The following is a 20688-nucleotide window of genomic DNA, read 5'->3' as shown; positions in this document are numbered from 1 at the left end:
TTTCCGCTGTGCTACACTGGTGTTGCTGCAGGAGTGCATCGCGTTTGGGCAGACGCATCGTTGCCGTTCTCGTAGAAGAGATTCTAAGTTCCTCTGAATGTTCATCGCGAAAAGCAGGCTATAGTTCCGGTTTCCGCTGTGCTACACTGGTGTTGCTGCAGCAGTGCATCGCGTTTGGGCAGACGCATCGCTGCCGTTCTCGTAGAAGAGATTTTAAGTTCCTTTGAATGTTCATCGCGAAAGGCAGGCTATAGTTTCGCTTTCCGCTGTGCTACACTGGTGTTGCTGCAGGAGTGCATCGCGTTTGGGCAGACGCATCGTTGCCGTTCTCGTAGAAGAGATTTCAAGTTCCTCTGAATGTTCATCGCGAAAGGCACGCTATAGTTTCGGTTTCCGCTGTGCTACACTGGTGTTGCTGCAGCAGTGCATCGCGTTTGGGCAGACGCATCGTTGCCGTTCTCGTAGAAGAGATTTCAAGTTCCTCTGAATGTTCATCGCGAAAGGCACGCTATAGTTTCGGTTTCCGCTGTGCTACACTAATGTTGCTGCAGCAGTGCATCGCGTATGGGCAGACGCATCGTTGCCGTTCTCGTAGAAGAGATTCTAAGCTCCTCTGAATGTTCATCGCGAAAGGGAGGTTATAGTTTCGGTTTCCGCTGTGCTACACTGGTGTTGCTGCAGCAGTGCATCGCGTATGGGCAGACGTATCGTTGCCGTTCTCGTACAAGAGATTCTACGTTCCTCTGAATGTTCGTCGCGAAAAGCAGGCTATAGTTTCGGTTTCCGCTGTGCTACACTGGTGATGCTGAAGCAGTGCATCGCGTATGGGCAGACGCATCGTTGCCGTTCTCGTAGAAGAGATTCTAAGTTCCTCTGAATGTTCATCGCGAAAATCAGGCTATAGTTCCGGTTTCCGCTGGGCTACACAAGTGTTGCTGCAGCAGTGCATCGCGTATGGGTAGACGCATCGTTGCCGTTCTCGTAGAAGAGATTTTAAGTTTCTCTGAATGTTGATCGCGAAAGGTAGGTTATAGTTTCGGTTTCCGCTGTGCTACACTAGTGTTGCTGCAGCAGTGAATCGCGTATGGGCAAACGCATTGTTGCCGTTCTCGTAGAAGAGATTTCAAGTTCCTCTGAATGTTCATCGCGAAAGGCAGGTTATAGTTTCGGTTTCCGCTGTGCTACACTAGTGTTGCTGCAGCAGTACATCGCGAATGGGCAGACGCATTGTTGCCATTGTCATGAAAGGGATCTTATAATCCTACGCGTGTTCATCTCGAAAGGCAGGCTATAGTTTAGGTTTCTTCTGTACTCCACAAGTATTGCTGCAGTGGTACATGACGAATGGGCACACGCATCGTTCTCGTTCTCGTAGAAGAGAATTTAGGTTCTTTCATATGTTCATTGCGATAGGCAGGCTATAGTTTCAGTTTCTGCTACACTCCATTAGCATTGCTACAGCAGTAAATTGCGAATGGTCAGACTAATAGTCACATTTTTTTTTTCACGGGTAACTTGTTTTTGCATTCCTGCGGCGGTGCACTGCGAGAAGATAAGCACAAACACAGACATCTTGTAGCTTTCTGGCGTTTTCCTCCTTGGATGACAGATTCTGCAACATTTGAACAAGTTAAGCTGCAAATATGCTTTTTTTTTTACGTTTTCCTTGATTCGAACTGTCTAGCTCCTGCTCACACCAGCTTCAATTTTTTCTGCATGCCTTTACTACCCATACATTAATGCACTGCTGCCAGGCAGACAACAATAGCCTTCTTTGACAAAATTTCTTGCCGCTGTCCTCGAAGAGTTGATGGCTCTAAGATCATAGCAAATAAAGTAGATTTATTTAACTCAGAGCGAATGACTGGTTGAACAAAGCAGCAAGCATGTTCGAGCGTTCAACAGCATGCTTTCTGTGCATGCATGTTAAGCTCCAGTTGAGATGCATTTTGCAACAGAGTCAATCTCATTACTTACTCAAAGCAATAACTTATAAAGGTTGTTTTCGGCCAGCTAGCCGTCATTGTTCAGTTGCAACGATCGCTCACTGTTGCCCCAACACCACAATGGCCACTGTGCAGCCCCCACCAGCGGACCAACTGAACGGCGAGCTGAAGGGCTACTACATTGGCCACAAGATGGACGGCACGCCATTCGTGCATGACACAGTGAACAGAGACACTGAGCATCGCACCTTCAGGGGCCTGCAGGCGGCATCCACGTACCGCTTCATGCTCAAGGCCTTCAACGAGGTGGGCTCAGGACCGGCCTCCGAAGAGGTTGCCTGCACCACGCTCAACGGAGGTACTGTACACACGCACATGCCATCCTTTTCTGTGGTACACGTGCAAACATGCACAGGCATCAGTTACGGGGTGATGAGGGGCGGCAAAGTTGCAGGGAGGAAAGGGTGCCTCTCTTTTTTCAGCCCAGCATTGAGTGGTCAAAGTCATAAACGGCGGTGCCCTCCGCACTGCACAAGTCGTAAAAAAGATTATGTGCGCATGCTATCTTGCGGCTTGAATGGTTCAGTGAGACAACGGTACTGGCAGCTTCGTATGATGTTCTGTCTGACTGTAACTGTCTAGCTTGGGCCGCTGACATCTGAACAGCGGTCATCAGTGAATGAGCTAGGAATGAAGGACAAGGAGGGAGATGAAGAGAGAGGGACTACAGTAGTGCCTCATTAACTCGAACTCGCATATCTTGAAAAATCAGCTAAGTCGAAATTTTCCGCAGTTCCAAACGATTTCCCATAGGTGCAATGTATTTATTGCCCTTTGTCTCGAAGTATTTCTGTGCCCACATTTAGTTATCTCGAGAAACTTCGCCGCCGAACCGTTTCACAAGATACTAGCGGCAAAATTTCATGTTTCACAAGGTTCACACGAGGCCGCCCTGCTTACGACAAAGCGGACACTGTTCCCAAATGTGAAGTCGGAACCTAGCGGCATAACAACTTTGTCAAGCAACCCTGTGCACAGAGGCAGGCCCTGCAAAATAGCACGGTTCGTACACATTGTTTTGTTTACCATCAGAAATGCGATTTCAGTATTTTATTTACGCAAGGCACGTCGCGCGAATTTTTTCGTCTGCCGTGCGATGTGGTGAGGACAACGCCGCCAAAGCAAAGCAAGTCACGGATGCTGCAAAGAAAGGTAGCCCTAATCAAAGAAGCAGATTCCCGCCCGCCCGCCCGTCCGTCCGCCTGTCTGTTCGCCCGTCCATCTGTCCGCCCGCCCGTCTGTCCATCCATCCATCCATCCATCCCTCTCTCTCTCTCTCTCTCTGCCTGCTACTACTACTACTGCTACTACTTCTGCTGCAGCCATCAACAGCTCCGGTAACCAGGTATCCGTAAACGTTAGGAAACCTACAGACAAACTAAAGCTCTCTACTGCCGGGATCGTGTTGCGTAGTGGAGAGATAACTGCTTCGGCGCTGTGACGTGCATACGTGGGATTGGTATGCCTTGAGAACGTGGCGTTGCCCGATGTAAATACAAGTCAGTGAAGCGTACATCACGTCACTTGCATGTTACACATAAACACTGTTACAGAGCGCCAATGTTGTGAGTTCACTGCTTCCTTTGTCACTTCTCAACCTGCTACTTTACAAATGATCAGAGCGAAAAGTTTTCAGCACATCTAATGCTGCGGCTGCTCCAAGCCTCACGGAAAACGTCACCTCAGTTAAACGACGATGACAAGAACGAAGTCGCAGCCACCAGCGAGATTCGTGTAGTGAATCAAGCTTTTCTGATTGATTTTTACACTCCTTCCAGCTCTTTTGTCCATCATCGCGCTAGACAAGCAACAAAGTTTGACAATTGAGGAAACAAGCACTCGCAACGCTCAACACAGCAGATGAAACAGCAGCGCTGACAACATGACAGAAGCTGGCCAGTGACGTGACTGGCTCCCGCAGTCACCTGATAGTAGTATTTGTTAACGAGTACGCCGACTACATCACGGGGCCACAGAGTGCTCTTCGAAATCGAAACTGTCTCCGGTCGTAACATACGAGCATATAATTAAAGATTCGTCTCTCGCTGAGGTAAATGAGTTTCACTGCCGCTATTAAAGAGTCACTAGTCACTGATTAAGAGCAAAAATCAGAGGTTCACAAATTTTCTCTCGCCACTCCTTTAAAGACCACAACTACCGTCCTCTATGCTTTTCCTGACCTAATTCTCTGTTTCATTCATTAAGATTCACTCTTGTTATATGATTGAGAATGTGCTAAACAACTACGCCAAGCACACTGGTTTTAACGAGACTGGAGATGATGGGAAAGGCCGCATAGTTCTTGCCACATGTTCAGTTTGCTCACCGTGAGTAGTCACTGGTTGGATCGTCGCTTGACGCTGCACATCCATGTCTGCTTTTGGCATCATCCAGTCACAGCTCTACGTCCTCTCTTGCTTGCAGACCCACCGTCGGTTCCGAGCCTGCGAGTGACGGGCATCACATCAAACTCCGTCAGCTTGCACTGGAACAGTCCTACCTCCGCAGCATCGCCAGTCATACGTAAGTTCATGCACATTTATGCAACTCAACTACAGTTCACTGCGCACCAGCCATAGCCTCCAAGACTGCGCTACGCTGAAACAACTTCGCTGTGCTGCCAGATCTCTGAGGCCATGCTACGAAACAATAACAGCCCGCATAGGTATTCCTTCACACTTTTTTTAAAAACGATAAACTTTGCTTCTTTGTTCATGAAGTCAACCTCGCAGAAATGTCTCAGCTGTACTCCTTTTCACAATGCCGCGGAAAGTATCCAAGTATAGTGGACATACAAGTGTTATACCACACATTTCCTAATGCTGATGTTATTGATCTGTGACCCCTGCTATAGAATAGCTACTTAGCATATGACAACTAGACATGTAGACCTAAGGTTGCATGGAATCACGTATTATATTTACACCTCTCTGCATAGGCGTGCGCAGGGTTCCCCATCAGGGGGGGCAAAGGTTCATCACAGTGCCCCCCTCTACTAAGTCAATGTATGGGACAGATTTTGTGCCCCCTCCCCTTTTAGATGACTAGAAGGGTTGATGTATGGGGCAGATTTTGTGCCCCCCCCCCTCTTAGGTGATTAGGGGGGGTGGCCGCCCCCCCACTGCCCCCCTGTGCGCATGCCTATGCCTCTATGCTTTCTATACATTTACCATCCTCGAAGAGACTGCAAAAATAGTGCCCTCAAAAAAGACATGCTAACGTGCCAACTGCATCTAAATATGTTATCTGAAAACACTGAATGAAGTATACGTACAGTTGGAGGAAAATTATAAGAAAAAGCACTTATTTGGCTCAGCCTGATGAAAACTGTCTTCAAGTACCTTGTTTACTCAAATGTAATGTTAATGTGCACACAACTTTCGCTGGTTCAAAATAAAGTGCACCCACATGTATTGTCACGAGATTTTAATGATAAAAGTGTGAAATGGCCCTATGTTGACGATTAGAAAAAGAAAGGAGAGACAAGCATAATTTGCCTTCAAAGAATGGGAAATTTATTCTCCTGGAAGTTCATTTTCCTCTGCGATCCTCTTGTTTTGGCTCTAAGATCACTTCTGGATACGCCTCAATCGTGTGCCATTACCTTGACAAAGTCAATATATGCTGAGTTGCTTAAAGGGACACTAAAGAGAAACAATGAATTGGTTTAGATTGATAAAGTGTGCTCGGAGAACTCTTGTACAGCTTATTTCACCACCGTAAGTTTATTATTAGAGGAGAAAACCAAGTTCAAAGTTTCATTTTTAAATTTCGCGCCGAACTTTGTAATTCGTGACGTAAAAGACTTCAAAGAGCATTTAACGTATTTTGGCACCATTGGCTCGAAGAAATTTCCACAAACTCGTTATGTCAAGTCTCTGGCCCCCTCAGAGGACAATGTACTTCGATTTAACCGATTAGGAACTACGTAGGCCCAAGCAGGCGCCGTCAAAAATATGTGACGTCACGGCAAATGGTGCAGGAATTCCAAGGTGGCGTCGCCACCTGTATTTTCTTTTTGCACGTTTTCTCGCTTATTAAGCGTCTTTGCGCAGAAAGCGTGGTGTTTTTGGTATCGTGGAAGACTACTTCACTAATGCGAGAAAAATCGTTTTGCTCTTTAGTGTCCCTTTAAAAAAGTAACTTCTCCTGGTCGATGTCCAGCTGAAGATCTCCCTTTGCACTAGTCACGGTTACAGACCTCAGGCACATGAAAAAAAAAAAAAAAGTGATATGGCTATATTCAGTGGCTATTTCCAAACCCTACCCGCTCACCCCATGCAGAATACGAGATCCAGTATGGCACCGATGATGGTGACAAGCGGCAGCTGCATATCCCAGCCACCAAGGAATCGGTGACACTGACCGAGCTGCGCAGCGGCACCCGCTACAACTTCCGCATGGCTGCCTTCAACCTGTACGGTCGCGGGGACTTTTCGCACGACCTGCCCGCAGTCACTCACCTCTCAGGTGAGAACTGATTTCATCTATAGCAACGGCCATGGTCATGCTCACCTGGTCACTCTTACATTACCCAGCGTCAGGGCGGTGCAATTGTGAGGCTGTATTTTCCACCAATTATATTCTGTCTAACCTGAATTGATCTACTTGGCCATGGTAAAGAGCCACAGAAGAAGCAGACAAAATGAGCACTGCCTCGTAACTGAAAACTTCTTTTGCAAGAAGCTCTCATGACGTTCGTTTCTTCATTTGCCACTGTGTTTGCTCAGCGTCACCATGAAGCACATAAAATTTTCCCTACTTGCAGTCATAATTGATCTACTTATCAATCATGACACGATGCAGATTGGGACATCAGCTGAAAAGAAAAAGCTGACGGCGGCTTTTGCCTTCGAGTTGTCCGAGGCGAACGCATAAGGGACCCCGTGAGAGTTTTTGGTGAAGAGGACAATGTTACCTGCAAACCACACTTTGATACAATGCTCTGCATCGATCCTCACTTCTAATCTTTTCCAGTCTAACAATGTATGTTTGAGAGACGAGAAATCAATCACAGTACAGTATAACCAATGTTTCTGGAGATTACGCTGCAGTGTGACGTTACGACCCAGAAGCTGCAGTCTCATAAAAGCAACACAGTGAAATTTTTTTACGCTCACTCCTCACTTAGTGTGCTACACTGCTACATGTAATAATAATAATAATTGTTGGGGTTTAACACCCCAAAACCATGATATGATTATGAGAGACCAATGAGCTACCCTATCATGGTGCCCTGTCAGTGAGCTGCCTTATAACCTTCCTTCAAGTATCACATCAGTGTCACTCATCGCACAGCATTACCGCATTTCGCCCCTTTAAGCATCAATCCATGATATCAGAAGTCTCAGTGAAATTAATTTCTCTCTTGTGTAATGCAGCTGGGAATCGAACCCACACCAATTGCACCCAGCAACAAATTGACTCCCATAGCCACTCAGCCACAGTGGTTGCTGCTCATCAGTGAACTTTAGCATGTGCACGCATACCGTTAATATATTGTGCGCATTACTTTTTATCATCATAAAGACCAGGATTGTTGGCGAAATGCACAAGATTTTGGCTGATTCCAACCTGGTTGATCCATTGCGCAAGCTTTCTCGTCCGAATTTATACCTACTCATAGTCAATAAAGTAGTGTTCAGACGTACTAAACGCTGCGTGTACTCAATTAAAATTGAATACGAAGTTTGAACACCCAGCTAACTGCTTCCAGTAAGCAACAGAAAGGAGAAAAAGAATGTGGCACTGTCTTCAGTCTACATCCAAAAGACTTGGCGTGCAGCTGGGGCACGAGACCTTGTTTTATGAAGAATTATGCAGCACGTAGTTATTTTTGTTACACAGTTCTTTACAGCTCACTGCAAGTTACTCACAAATATGGCCTGCCTTTCACAGATGGTGGCTCATTCCCCTCACTGGTGGATGAGGAGATGCCCTTCTACTACCGCACATACTTCGTTGTGCCCGTGGTGGCCTCCTTCACAGTCATCATCACGGCCATTGTAATTGCCTGGGCATGCCTCAAGAGGGCTACTATACTCCAGAGTAAGTACTGATCACTGGTGTGGCAACCATGGGGGGAGGAGGGGGATTCAACCCCCCCCCCCCCGCCCCACCAGAATTTTTCGATTTTGCATGCGTACACATACACACACACACATACAAACACATGCACAAACATACATAATGCATGGTTGAACACCCCCACCCGAAAAAAATTTCTCCCGACGCTAGTGGTACTGATCATTCACTGCATGGCTTAAGCAATGCGTCCTAGATTTTTTTCAACGTCAGTGCTAACGCTCGCTCCACAACAGGAGCCGTTCGTCCGCCTTAGTTCAGGGAGTTGCCGCGACATGACGCTACCCTAAAGGGTACGGCTGCTTGCATCACACGCGTGTCTTAGTGCTGCAGGTGTTCCCGCGGAGATGTGGTAGACACGCCATCCCCCTCCTATATCACACGTCTGTCAGATTTCTTGTTTTGTACTCCTTCCCTTGTGGCTCAAAGCAATACCACTGCTGCCGCATGGCACTCGTGTGGCACATTTTAAAGCCAGCTCATGCAGCAGCGTCGCAGTGACAAAGGGGGTAGTGCACCTAGCGCCATGAACGGAGACATGCCATCTGAAAACACCGCATCTCTTAGAGAGCCATTGTTGCAACCAACATAGCGATCATGAGACATGCAAGATGCTATCCGACAGATAGAAACAAAACTGAAATAAAAATTACCTCCTCTGACTTCCTCATGAAGCACTACCTAAAGGGCACTCTCCCTCATGAATGCAAAGCAGGCGCTAACGCTAGCTGACGAGGGAGAGTAGGAAAGGACGACAGGAAGGTGGTGAACAGCTGGATCGGGAACATTCGATTGGCACTGGAAAAAATAGAACAGGCGCTGGCTGAAGCTATCTGTACAATTGATGGTGTGAATGTGTGCAATGCTCAAAGTCGCTGTAACACAAGAACAGATGAAATTAACATAGTACCGTTGCCAGTTATGTGTGGTGAAGTTCTTGTTCCTATACCCTAGTGACTAGCAAGTGTGGAATCGAGACTCGTCTAACCGCAGTTAGCTGTGTAATCCCCGGAGCAGACCACTACTCCTAGCTTCAGTGTCAGAATGCAGAGAGCATGTGGATACCACAAGATGTGCGCCAGTCACGTGATGTCACACCGCTGATGTGCGAGGAATGCAACGTAACAAATCTGATGTAGCATTGTCCCTGAAAGTTGAACACACCTTGAACCTCTAAAACAAGCTTGCTACGTGCACGGATAAATACGGTACGCTCTCCATCCCTTGCTTGGAGGATTCAGTTTACTGGTACTTGACGTGTAAGGTGTCAGATACTGTGAAGCACGTGACTAGGAAGGGGCATGCCCGGCATTTGAAGAAACGATGAAGGTCAGATAAAGAGGTTGGCTCTTTAACTACAATACTGTGAGGCCAATATTTTGTAGAAATGCTGATGGCCTTCCATGCTCTTCATGCCCATTGGTCAGAGTAGCACAAAGAGCATGAATAGGGCATTAACATCAGAAAAGGCTTCGCTACAAAATACTGGCCCAAGGTGTCGAAAGCAAACCAAACAAAGGAAAAGCTTACTGCAAAAAAAAAAAGCAGTAAGCTGGCTTTACAATTATGACGAGTTCTCACAAAAAAAAGGAGATGGAACCTAGTACATAAAAGTCATGACAGCGAGTTCTCATGAGAAAAGCAATATTGCCGTGGAGTAGTCAAGCCGAAGAGGCTAGAACGTTATTATAACGAGCAAATAAGGAATAAACGCTTCTCTGTTGGGCAATCTCATGCCCAGAAAGCTAAACAGTGATAGTGGGGTCCCCAGCACAAGGTCGTACAAGGTCGTCGAATTGAATCACCCTGCTTACCTCATACGGGGAATTGCAGACGAGACTCTAAAAAATTCTTGAAGAGATACAGAACAAAATTTGTGTTGCCAAGATTTCCTGCCAAATTGAAAAGATTTGGTAGGCGCAACCTTCATTTCAGGCAGAAACTAGCAGAAAAGAATGAATTTAATACGTTTTTAAAAAACTGACGCGTCTAGTGGCCACACCGTGAACTGGAGGAAGTGGCGGTTGGTGTTTAGTGTCCCTCAAAACAAGTGCGCCAACCTTGCCAGCCGTCGCCTGCTTCTCTCGACCCGTTCCACTCACACTGCGGTTCCAAGAACCACTACGATCGGCACCAGCAGCGAACAGTGCTTGCCGGTGGGGTGAAGCCCCTAAAGTGAGGGGTATGGCTCAGCAGTTTAGTGGAGGAGAGTGGGAGGCATAGGAGAGGTGGAGAAAGGGAAGTAGCAGGGCAGGAAAATATGCATCTGTCGCAGGGACATTTGACGTCACATCCGTCGATGCTCAGCCCCGCTCGCGCTAGAGTGCAGCCGTCACGCGCTGACAATCCTCTAAAAATAGAGCCAACTGTCCCAACTATGCGAAATAAATTCTAGTTTATCGGAACAGTCATGTCTTCCAAGTTGCATTCCAATGTTTTCAGTCATATTTTTTTTCAGTATCCTTTAAACATAGGGCTTCTAAGGAAAACTAAAATTTCTTCGAAAAGTAAACTGTTAGGTGTGGTGGACACTCACATTATGATGATGCTAATTATGAATCACTAATTAACCAATAGTTACTAATTACTTATAGTAGATATTGTCACGTGGTAGTGATGGTGAAGAAGGCGGCAGTCACTCTGGTAAAAACTAAACTTTTATTGGGCTGAACCGTGTGCCCAGAAAGCTAAGTAACTCAAATTACAAGCAATGCACACTGTACGCTGATAGTGCAATCACAGTCGTTAGCCATCAGTAATCTGATCGTCAGCGGAATGCGTTGTCTTTTATACATGAGTGAGTGAACATTCCAGCATTATCACTGCTGCTTGCGTTAGCTCCAGAACAAACTCGGCTACTCGTGTCGTGTGCGCGGTCTTATCAGAATAGTCGAAAACAATTGAGAAGTCTCCTGCACATAGCGGGGCAGCCTGCACCAAGCGGTGGTAATGGCATTTGTGGGTGAAACCCGATCACATTAAAATAAATAAGCGCACGTGGCAGTATTGCAACTTGAAAAATTGTAGGCAGTGGAGTTTGGGAGGCATATCCACTTAAAACGAAATCAGAGATGGGTGCATATTTCGAGTTATACGCCGTAAAAGCTGCAATAAACGTGATCAGAATCAGTTTTATTGTAATTAGTACAGAGATTACATAGTGATAATGTGCAGAAGGATGTCCCAAAGTCAAAGACTGCAATGATAAGCTGTCTGTTGTTACAGTTTTCTGCACCGAAGCACAAATTTATCTGCAATGCCCTTCTATTTTGTTGCATATTTTTGGAATGAATATTTCAACATTGTTCCATCTCTAAAAGTTCGTGCCAGCTACCAAGTGCAATATGTGCCACAATGTCATTAATTGGAAAGGTAATTAGTGGATCTTAGTTGCTTAGCCATTCATTAATGTGATTTTGACGTTTATGCACCTATGTTGCACGTTACCGTTTACTTTTTAAGGAAATTTCTTTCGGTTCTTTCCTTGAAACACAGCGTTTAAGAATTTTGGAAAGTGTTACCTGAAAGACTCGCTGTACACAAATTGTGAATTCCAAAGAATTTGGTTGTGCTCCCATCAGTTCAAGAGTATGATATTGGTTTCATTACACACATTCTGATTTATTATAACAGAAATGTTTTAAGTGAATGGAAATAGCTGATGGGTGGCAGCAAATTAATTGAATCGATGAATTGAGAACTTTGACAAGAATCAGATAGTGATGGCTGATGTGAAAGAGCAGGGAATCACTGGGATGTGTGTTCCTTTTTATTTGGGCCTAAAGTGGGCTGGTGATAAGATACATGCTTGAGGCAATTGTCCTGACCCTTGTGACTAATTGTTAGACCATCCACTTTCTGTCAGAAGACATTTAATGAGTCATCAAAGACATAAAAAAAGCAAACACCGCTGACAGCATTGCTGTGCAGTTCCCGTACCAGCATGGGCATTGGCAGGATTTTGTCTTGGGTGGGGGGCAAGTGCCTCTTTTGCGCCACCCTGCCGATACCCATGCCCACCATGCAGCCTCCATGACCCCATTGCAAGAGGAGGAAAAAGAGGAGGAGAGGGAAAGGAAGAAAGAAAGGCGACAACTACAAATTTACAGCTTGTATTGGGCCTATATAAATTTTTCATTGGTAAAAATGGATTATACATTTAGTGCTACTGCTGCCAAAGCCAAGGCCTTCATGCACAAGTATCAGGAGCACTGAATGAGCCAACATGGCAAAAATGAGAAAGAAACGCTTTGAAATCGGTGACACGACACTGATGTAATCTAGACTTTTGGGCAATATTTTAAAAAACTGAACCTTGGCCTTCATTTTCCCTTCCGATATTAAGCACAGGAACATTAAAATATTGACAATCAAGTTCTCATACAATTATTGATCAGTCTAGGTTGATTTAGTGTTCCTTTTTTAGATTTTTATTTACCGCAAGCACCGTTTCACCTTGCATTCAAGAAACAACCGAGGCTAACTTTTTTCCATGAAACTTTATTTTCGCTGAATCTTATTCTTTTCTTTCATGAGCATATGAGACATGTTAATGCTTCAAGAATAATATCTAATAATTTCAGGAGTTTTACGCATCAAAACTTTATGAGGCGTGCTGTAGTGGAGGGTTCCAAATAATTAGACTACCTGGGGTTCCTTGAAGGACCAGTAAACAATACCATGGTCCAAATTGATACGAACTTCTTAAATGAAATTGCTGCTTAAATGGAACAACTGCCTCTAACATGATTGGTTTTGTGCTTGAATTCTGCACCCCTTTTCATCTCTCAGTAAACGAAACTCCTATTAAATGAAACATATTTTCCTGGTCCCTTCAGCTTTCGTTTAACAGGAGTCTACTGTAATTGCGCAATTCTACGATGTGAACATGCTGCCACAAGAATTTTTGTGAATAAGTGCTGTAATAAGGAAGTTACAGGATGTAGAGCAACTCGATTCAGCTGATTTTGGTTCCCTGCTCAGCCTCCCCACCCCTCTTGGTAGCAAAGAAGGGCAAGCGTAGCGCATTGTCGTGGCTACACCCACTTCGGCAACGTAATAGGTCAGCGATTATGTCACTGGCGCACAGCCAACGACCGAGCGAGGCTTCCTCCACGTGTCGCTCATGTCAGAGTGGCACGGTGAGGAGGCGCGGTGTCATGGGGCGTGAGGCACTGGCGAAGTAGACAAATACGCCACAGCGCATGCACCTCTCCTCTAGCGGTAAGTTAGTAGGGTGTATCCCTGCTGTGCGGTAAAGTTGTGAAATGCCTCTTGGTCATGGAGGCTTTCGTTCTGGTCATAGAGTTTCATACTATAATACCTAGAGGGGAATCTGGTGCTAGTGTCTATGCAGGTTCTTTGAGCGGCGCTTCAACCACCATGGGAATGATGGGAAGTACAGGCTTCGTATGGATTGGGTTCTTGAGATTCGCGACGCTTGTTTGCAGAGCGTAAAACAAAGTCATATGAAGTTATTTCCAATTAAAACTTGCTTGATTCTTTTGTACGTAAAGCTTATTGCAAAAAAGTTTGCGTGACGGTGAGATGGAAGTGAAACCTGGACAAATTCAACCACCAGGGTATGCATTGCTCTGCAATTGCATTCTAGATCTTGCATCACGATATAATCAATTATTGTTTTTACAACACTTAAAACAAACACGCTTGTGTTTCCCTCGAAAGTAAGTATTATCTATTTATGGAAATAACAGTACTGTATTGAGTGAGAAACACTTAACGTATCATCTGCTGTGATGCCAGGTGCGTCTGTCCAAGTGGTCTGCCCCCAACGCATCTCTCGTTTTGTTGAGAAGTCAAGTCAGAGGAGCGTCACGGTGTGTACTTAGCTTGGTCGTCATTTTGCAGCCAATTTGAACGAGTTTTGGCAAGACACACTTATTAAACAAATGTGAACTTTATGCAATTTCCTGCGCTGGCATGGGACGCTACATCTATGCACAGCGGTGACTGCACGATGCTTTCCTAAAACTGTCAAATACAACCTGCAGAGCTGCAACGTCGCAGTAAACCAAGAGATCTAGCAGTCTTCAGCCTCTCTGAACAACAAAGGCACTGCTTGAGCGCTTTGCAACACACCCCACTACCCATGTCTCGCGAAGAATGAAACTGAAAAAGATCCGTGACAGTTTGCTAGCTAATGCAATCCAATCCGAAGCCTGTACTTCCTTCATCATTCCGATGGTGGTCGAACGATCGCAACGCCAGTTTCTTCTCTAGGTTATTGTATGAAACTCTACGGTTCTGGCTATGCCGGTTGTCCTGGTAGTACCAGCCCCGACAGAAACAGCAGAGGGCAGCACAGGAAAACGAAAATGCGGACTTCACAGCCAAAACTGCATCACCGCAGGGCCAAGGTGCCATTTCATAGTGCAGAGGACCAATCGGTGAAGTCGGTGCTACGCAAAGTTGCCCTTGGGCAACATTACATCACTTCCTAGCTAAACAGGACTGGACAGCAACTGGAGAGGAGTGCGAGAATTGTTTTTCAAAATGAAGTGTCTGCTTGGTGCACAGCACCGTGATATTTGCAAAAATGTGATTGCCGCGGCCTTCTGCATTAATTGGTGAGCTCGTTCAGGAGGTGTAAAAAAACAAAGGCTGAATCTGTTTACTGGCCCTTTAATTTGCACTGACATTGCAAAATATGCGGGCCTCTAACACTTCACGTCCACTGAAATGCAACAACTGCTGTGGCCGGATCTTCTGGGTCAGCAGCTGAGCCCCATAATTACTGTGCCACCATGGTGGCCTATGTTGGTGCTTCGGAAATTAAGCCAATGCTAGTGTCGAACTCAATGCAACCGCAAATTTCCCGCTTTAACAGGTACCCCCCTCGTCAGCCAGTATGCCCGCAATTCCTACATGAGGACAATGGACCAGAGGAACAGCCAGGGCTTGGAGGAAGCCTACGACGTGCCGTGGAACGGACCAGCCACTAGAAACACCATGGTACGGTAGGGTGTCCCTTTTCTCTCTGTCACCGTATCATTGCCTCACATAGCTCACATCCCCAAGCATTTCACCACCGCTGCCTGGGCGATCGCTGCTGGCGTTGCATGACAAGCATGACGCCGCTGCTTTGCACCTTGCAACCGGCCACAGCATTCACAGCACCCTCGAGGACTGCCAACAGGTGGCAAGGGCAAGAACCTCGTTTCCATCACTAGATTGCTTTCTTTGCCTGTTCTTTCGCTCCAAACACGTTTGCTGCTCTGCCACACTTGAAGCACACACAAGAAATTCTCATCTATGACTGCCTTCTTGCACACTTTACATCCATTTCAAATAGGCATTGAAAGGCATTGTTTAACAGGCACTGACACATGTTTTTTTGGCTAGTTGTTTTCAGCGCCAAATTAAGGTTTGAGACTTCAAAGAAACGTTGCTAAGCCTCAGTGCAGCCTTGATGACTTAAAGGGGCCCTGCCACAAAGTTGAAATTTTGCCAGAAAGCACTCCCGATATTTAGTTAAATATTACTGCACTGCACACAGCCTAAAATTGCTTGCTCTCTTCTTGGCAATGTACGCAGCATGTGGCAGCAAGCAGGTGTGACAGGTATCGGCTTATTTTCCTAATGGGGAGCCAGCGAATGATCTCAGCGGCCATTTGACTCATCGTGTAGGTACCGTGACTGCCCATTGGATGCCGCCATGTGTCAGCAACGTGCACATCTAAGCCAGAAGGGTTGGCTATTTGCAGTTAAAGATGAAAGAAGCGAAAATATTCAAGGACATGATGGTGGGCAATGTAACTTTTGCCCGGCACATCGACCAAATGGAGGGGGGGATGGTGGGCAATGTAACTTTTGCCCGGCACGTCGACCAAATGGAGGGGGGGGGGGCACAACAAAATATTGTTTCAGGTGATGCCTTTGATCAGTCAACAAAACTATCCTTATCTCAAAGGGTCCCTGCAACATTTTTTGAACATACAACAAAATTTGTGTTTATCTCAAATGGTGACTCCAAAGGGGCCCTGCGACACTTTTTGAACATACTCAGGATTTACTGCACATCAGCAGTCGAGGATGTTGTGAACATGCGAGACAAATACAACACTGCACGGTGCACGGAATTTGCACTTTCATTTCACGGGCAGTCGAATATGGCTCGCTCTCCTCTCAGCAAACTGAAATGTACACGGCCATGGCCTTGGCTGACCTCATGATCATGAACACATCCTCGGTAAAGTTTATATTGGTAGTTTCAAGTTCAATAAACAACAGATATAAATTACTCTCACTTCGGAAACACCGAAGTAGGCCTGCTTAGTACTTCCCATCTCAATCAATGTTCATCTGCTTATTTCGTTTCTTCCCATGTTTATACGAGGCAGCACGCGGGGTAGCAAAGCCCGTGCTATTTCAAACTTGACGAACCTGAGTGGGTTGTTTGCCTCGCACTGAACACCCTACGACAGTACTTAGCGATTCATATTGTCGTTCCAAATCCACCGGCAAGCTGGCCAGTGCATGCTTTCTCTTTTACATGCCTCACAAGCTATATGCCTTGGCAGACATCGCCTGGTGCTTAGCTAATTAAAACTGCTTCAAAATGTGCTATCTGGGTTTCGCTACTATCTATCAGTCAACCTGACACAGTACAACACCAGTGAGCAGCAGGTACTTGCAGAGCTTGGCCACAGTTTAGAACAACCGTAGCGTGGTAGCACCAGAAGTGCTTGTATGCTGCATGGTTACCATGGGCAAGACAGGGTGCCACAGCCGTGGTCTTGCGTTTGCTCACGATCATGCTGGTACTGTAGTCTTTTAGGGTTTTTCTTCCGAAATTGGGTTGAGGCAGCAGTTTATTGGGAGATCTATGGCCGCGATCGTACAATCGAGAAGACAGGTTAGAAATCAGGAGTCTCCAGGGCAAATCGAGAGAGTTGGCAGGTACACGTAAGTTCCAGAATGTAGTACATGGCTTTTCGTGTTGCACAGGCAATAGATCAGGATCATTGACAACACTGGCGGACATTGCAATACATTCAGCCATGGCTTGCGCTGAGTGACAGTGTGTAAGGGTTTTAGACAGTGAAATCAGTCCCACTGATATAGAAAAATGAGTGTGCGCGCCAGTGTAGTGTAACCTCTGGAAATGAAGCCAAAGAGTGGCTGTAGAAGAGCTCCTATAGTAAATTATTCAGGGCAACTCGACGCTTGGCAGCATTTTTTCTATGCTTTTGAGGTCCAAGACTTACACCTAGCATGAAAAAAGAAGTACTAAACAGTATGTGTAAGTAGTCCCATTAACTGTAGCGTGCACAAGAGATGACTTTCCCAACTTTTTCTCTGTCATTCTACAAAAGCACATTTTCTTGCTAGATATATTATAAATACCACTTTTTTCAAACATGAACTGAATCAGTGCCCATTTGTTCACATGCCTATTTCCTTCGTCTTTTATGCAAGCTGCAGTTTAAAGAGGCCCTGAACAGCCCGCAGGCTCCGTGAGAAAACATATTCCACACATAGAAGGTGCTGGCGCTATGAATGTCTCGACCAAATTTTATACTTATACGTGGTGCATGGAGCACAAAGCTGGCCACTTTCTAAACACCCTTCTTTCAAACATGGGCCTGCTTATTACGGCAGTGGGCTGGCCACCAGCAACTACAGTAAAAGCTTGTAAATTCGGCCCTCATTAATTTGGAAAATCGGATAATTCGGACGTGTTCCCTGGTCCCGGCCAGCATATGCATTGTTTAATGGCACGAAACTATGGTTAATTCGGTCATATTTGGCCGCAACCCGGTTAATTTGGACGGTCCTCGGAGCGTGCCGAGCGTGAAGCCCCGCAGATGTGCGACGCAAAAGAGCGAAAACGGCGTTCGCAGACAACTGAAACAAGGCGGTGCTGTCCGCATCGCTGTCTTCATCAATTAGTGACCACGGTTTTGTCCACATGCAGACACGCCACTCAGCAGCTTCGTTTTAACTTGATACAATGCGCGTGCAATGTCACATGGCGGAAGCTGTTGAAGATGAAGAGCTTTCAGCCGCAATCGGTATGCTGGCATAAAACTCCTTTGCTACAACGCAATAGACGAACTATCAGTTGCCGGCCATTTTACCTGCGAAAGAACTATCGTCACGTGCACACGGTGGTGGTGCTGGTAGCGGTACGTACCAAGAAAGAGTTGCAGAGCGTGTTTTGGGCTAATTAAGGCATGGGAATCTGGCGTCGTTGTCGCATTGAGAACGAAGTCACATGATGACAAAAATTGAGGCTTTTACACTGCTCTTATGCAAAATAAGTACAGGGTTTATGTATTCATCAAAAAAATGAAAGTGTATTGACATAACAGACACTTGTTTATTGTTTTCTTGATACTTTCGATAATTTGGAGTTCGGTTAATTCAGACATTTCTTCCAGTCTGGTGAAATCCGAACGAGCTTTAACTGTATACCCTAATGACATCGGGCGGATTCCCATAGAACGCTGCCGTCAGCTGATAGTTCAGATGAAGCAGACAGGACGTTTCGATCGCTGTGCTCTTCCTATAATTAGTGTTTACCTTAAATGACACAGTTAGCTATAAATAGTACTGGCTATAGTAATCAAAGCTCTGCCTTTCAAATTTTAATAAAAATTGCGCACTTCTGAGAGAAACCAACTGTCGTGTGCTTACACAGTGATGCCCGCCCACTGCAAATGAGGTGTTAGGAAAACCCATGGCTTCCCTTTTGGGGAACCATACTACCCTTCCAGGGAGCCATGTTCCCCAGCAGGCACCATGGCTCATTGCCACAGGAAAGGGAGTTGGGGAATAAAACAGTATAAAAGATAGGAAATGGAACAATTTGAACCAACACGCGGAGCGGGCGTCCCTACATCTACGACCTCCCTTGATTAGGCGACACCAGCTCGCTTCTCTGGAAAAGATGATGCTGAAGAGATCTGGGAAAGGTAAACATTGTGCTCACAATTGTAAACATTGGTAAACATTGTGCTCACAAGTGTTTCTAAGACTAAAAACGATGACTCGGGGCCCCTTTAACCAATACCTTACGCTCGCCCAGCCTTCAGTTCAATTACTTTCATAGGCACAATTCTCTCAGTTTGACATGGCACAGTTCTTTCAATTGAAGCACTTCTCACCGAATATCATAGCGTGAAATCATAGCTTCGAATTCTCACATTTACCACTGTTTAAAACTCCATGTGTGAACCATATTCAAGGCTTTTGTTGGCTTACACAGTCCAAACTGTCAATAACTGAAGTTCGTCCATAATATACTTATTTTGCTCGATTACAAGGGCAAATGAAATACTGCAGTGACCGCCATTTCAGTAGAACTCATCCTTAGCTGGTGCTACAATTCTAGGATAGAGAAATGTGCTGGGCTTCCTCGCTAATGCAGCAGCAAACGTGTTCTTCCTAGATAGCTCCCATGTGCAAAGCTCTTTCAAAGTATACCAGTAAAGAAGTTCATTTTATGATGGCTTCTCAAACATATATACTGTCACACTAGTCTCCCTAAATTTACCTCGCTGAGGAAAACCTGCTTGTATTTTTCCAGCATCTTCGGTGCATGGAGTAAGTAAGACGCATCTAATCTAGTCTGTGCGTAGATTACAGTGGTAGCAGTTCTGACCTTCAAAATATTTTAAAATATTTTTGGCTTACCACTGTTTTGATATTGCTCAAATTTCACTGGCAGGTTGCATCTCATGGCCCTGGCCAAGTATATTTTCGTTTACGCTAGGTATGGATACATGCATGGTTTGTCAAGAAAAAACAAAAAACAAAATGAAAGCTGCCTCTTTCCGTGCCTCTTGTAATACTGACATGTGCTACTTGCTTATGTCTTTTCCTGGTGCCAATTTTCCATTGACACACAAGCATTACGAAGCCATTCTTCAGCACAAGATGTGCCTAGATGTGTCAGGATCCTCTCAAAAGTCATTGCCAATTCTCATCGGACTGCACGTGGGATGAAAAAAATCTTAGTGTGCATTCCAAGACTTGGTAATGCTGAAATGTACTATTACGCATTTATCAAGAGCCAACACATTACACCAGATAAGATTTTCGATGATTGACAACTGTGCTCTCCGCTACACCTGTGAGTGTATTTGGTTTTGATAGTTTGTTGATTAACTTACTCCACAGGTGACTGTATTCTTTACAGTTTTGACGTTGTGATGATGTCCACATTGCACCAGCCAGTGGGTAAATGCAACCAATCTCGGAGGCCATGCGTTTCCATGCTGCCAGGCAATTTCATAGCCCTGACATTTGGGCCAGTGCCATAGAGTTTCTTACAATAATACCTAGAGGGGAATCTGGCGCTAGTGTCTACGCGGGCTCCTTGAGCGGCGCTTCAACCACCATGGGAATGATGGGAAGTACAGGCTTCGGATTTGCTTCGGATGGATTAGGTTCTTGAGATTCGCGACGCTTGTTTGCCGAGTGTAATACAAAGTGATATGAAGTTAATTCCAATTAAAACTTGCTTCATTCTTTTGTACGTAAAGCTTACTGCAAAAAGTTTGCGTGACCGTGAGATGGAACTGAAACCTGGACAAATTCAACCACCAGGGTATGCATTGCTCTGCGATTGTGT

The 20688-nt window shown here is 45.5% G+C and overlaps 1 protein-coding gene and 1 long non-coding RNA gene across 3 annotated transcripts in view; one reads left to right on the top strand and one right to left on the bottom strand.

The window, feature by feature from the left end:
• LOC119372186 (uncharacterized) overlaps positions 1-20688 on the bottom strand; it is a 36977-nt gene that overhangs the window by 9128 nt on the left and 7161 nt on the right. The window contains exon 2 of the long non-coding RNA XR_005179457.2: positions 4333-4450. This is a non-coding gene — a long non-coding RNA (uncharacterized LOC119372186). The remainder of the gene's footprint in view (positions 1-4332; positions 4451-20688) is intronic.
• LOC119372183 (Down syndrome cell adhesion molecule) overlaps positions 1-20688 on the top strand; it is a 45160-nt gene that overhangs the window by 21154 nt on the left and 3318 nt on the right. The window contains exons 10-14 of one of the 2 annotated variants that reach the window (XM_037642657.2): positions 2082-2304; positions 4431-4529; positions 6291-6476; positions 7905-8054; positions 14938-15062. In XM_037642657.2, the coding sequence (XP_037498585.1) occupies positions 2082-2304; positions 4431-4529; positions 6291-6476; positions 7905-8054; positions 14938-15062 (783 nt within the window). Of the gene's footprint in view, positions 1-2081; positions 2305-4430; positions 4530-6290; positions 6477-7904; positions 8055-14937; positions 15068-20688 lie in introns of both variants that reach the window. The other variant, XM_049419987.1, reaches the window with a different exon arrangement.

This window comes from Rhipicephalus sanguineus, chromosome 10 (genome assembly GCF_013339695.2).
Source record: "Rhipicephalus sanguineus isolate Rsan-2018 chromosome 10, BIME_Rsan_1.4, whole genome shotgun sequence".
In the NCBI taxonomy this organism is placed as follows: Eukaryota; Metazoa; Arthropoda; class Arachnida; order Ixodida; family Ixodidae; genus Rhipicephalus; species Rhipicephalus sanguineus.
The sequence above is the reverse complement of the archived record's forward strand: the minus strand, read 5'-3'. Positions and strand labels throughout refer to the sequence as shown.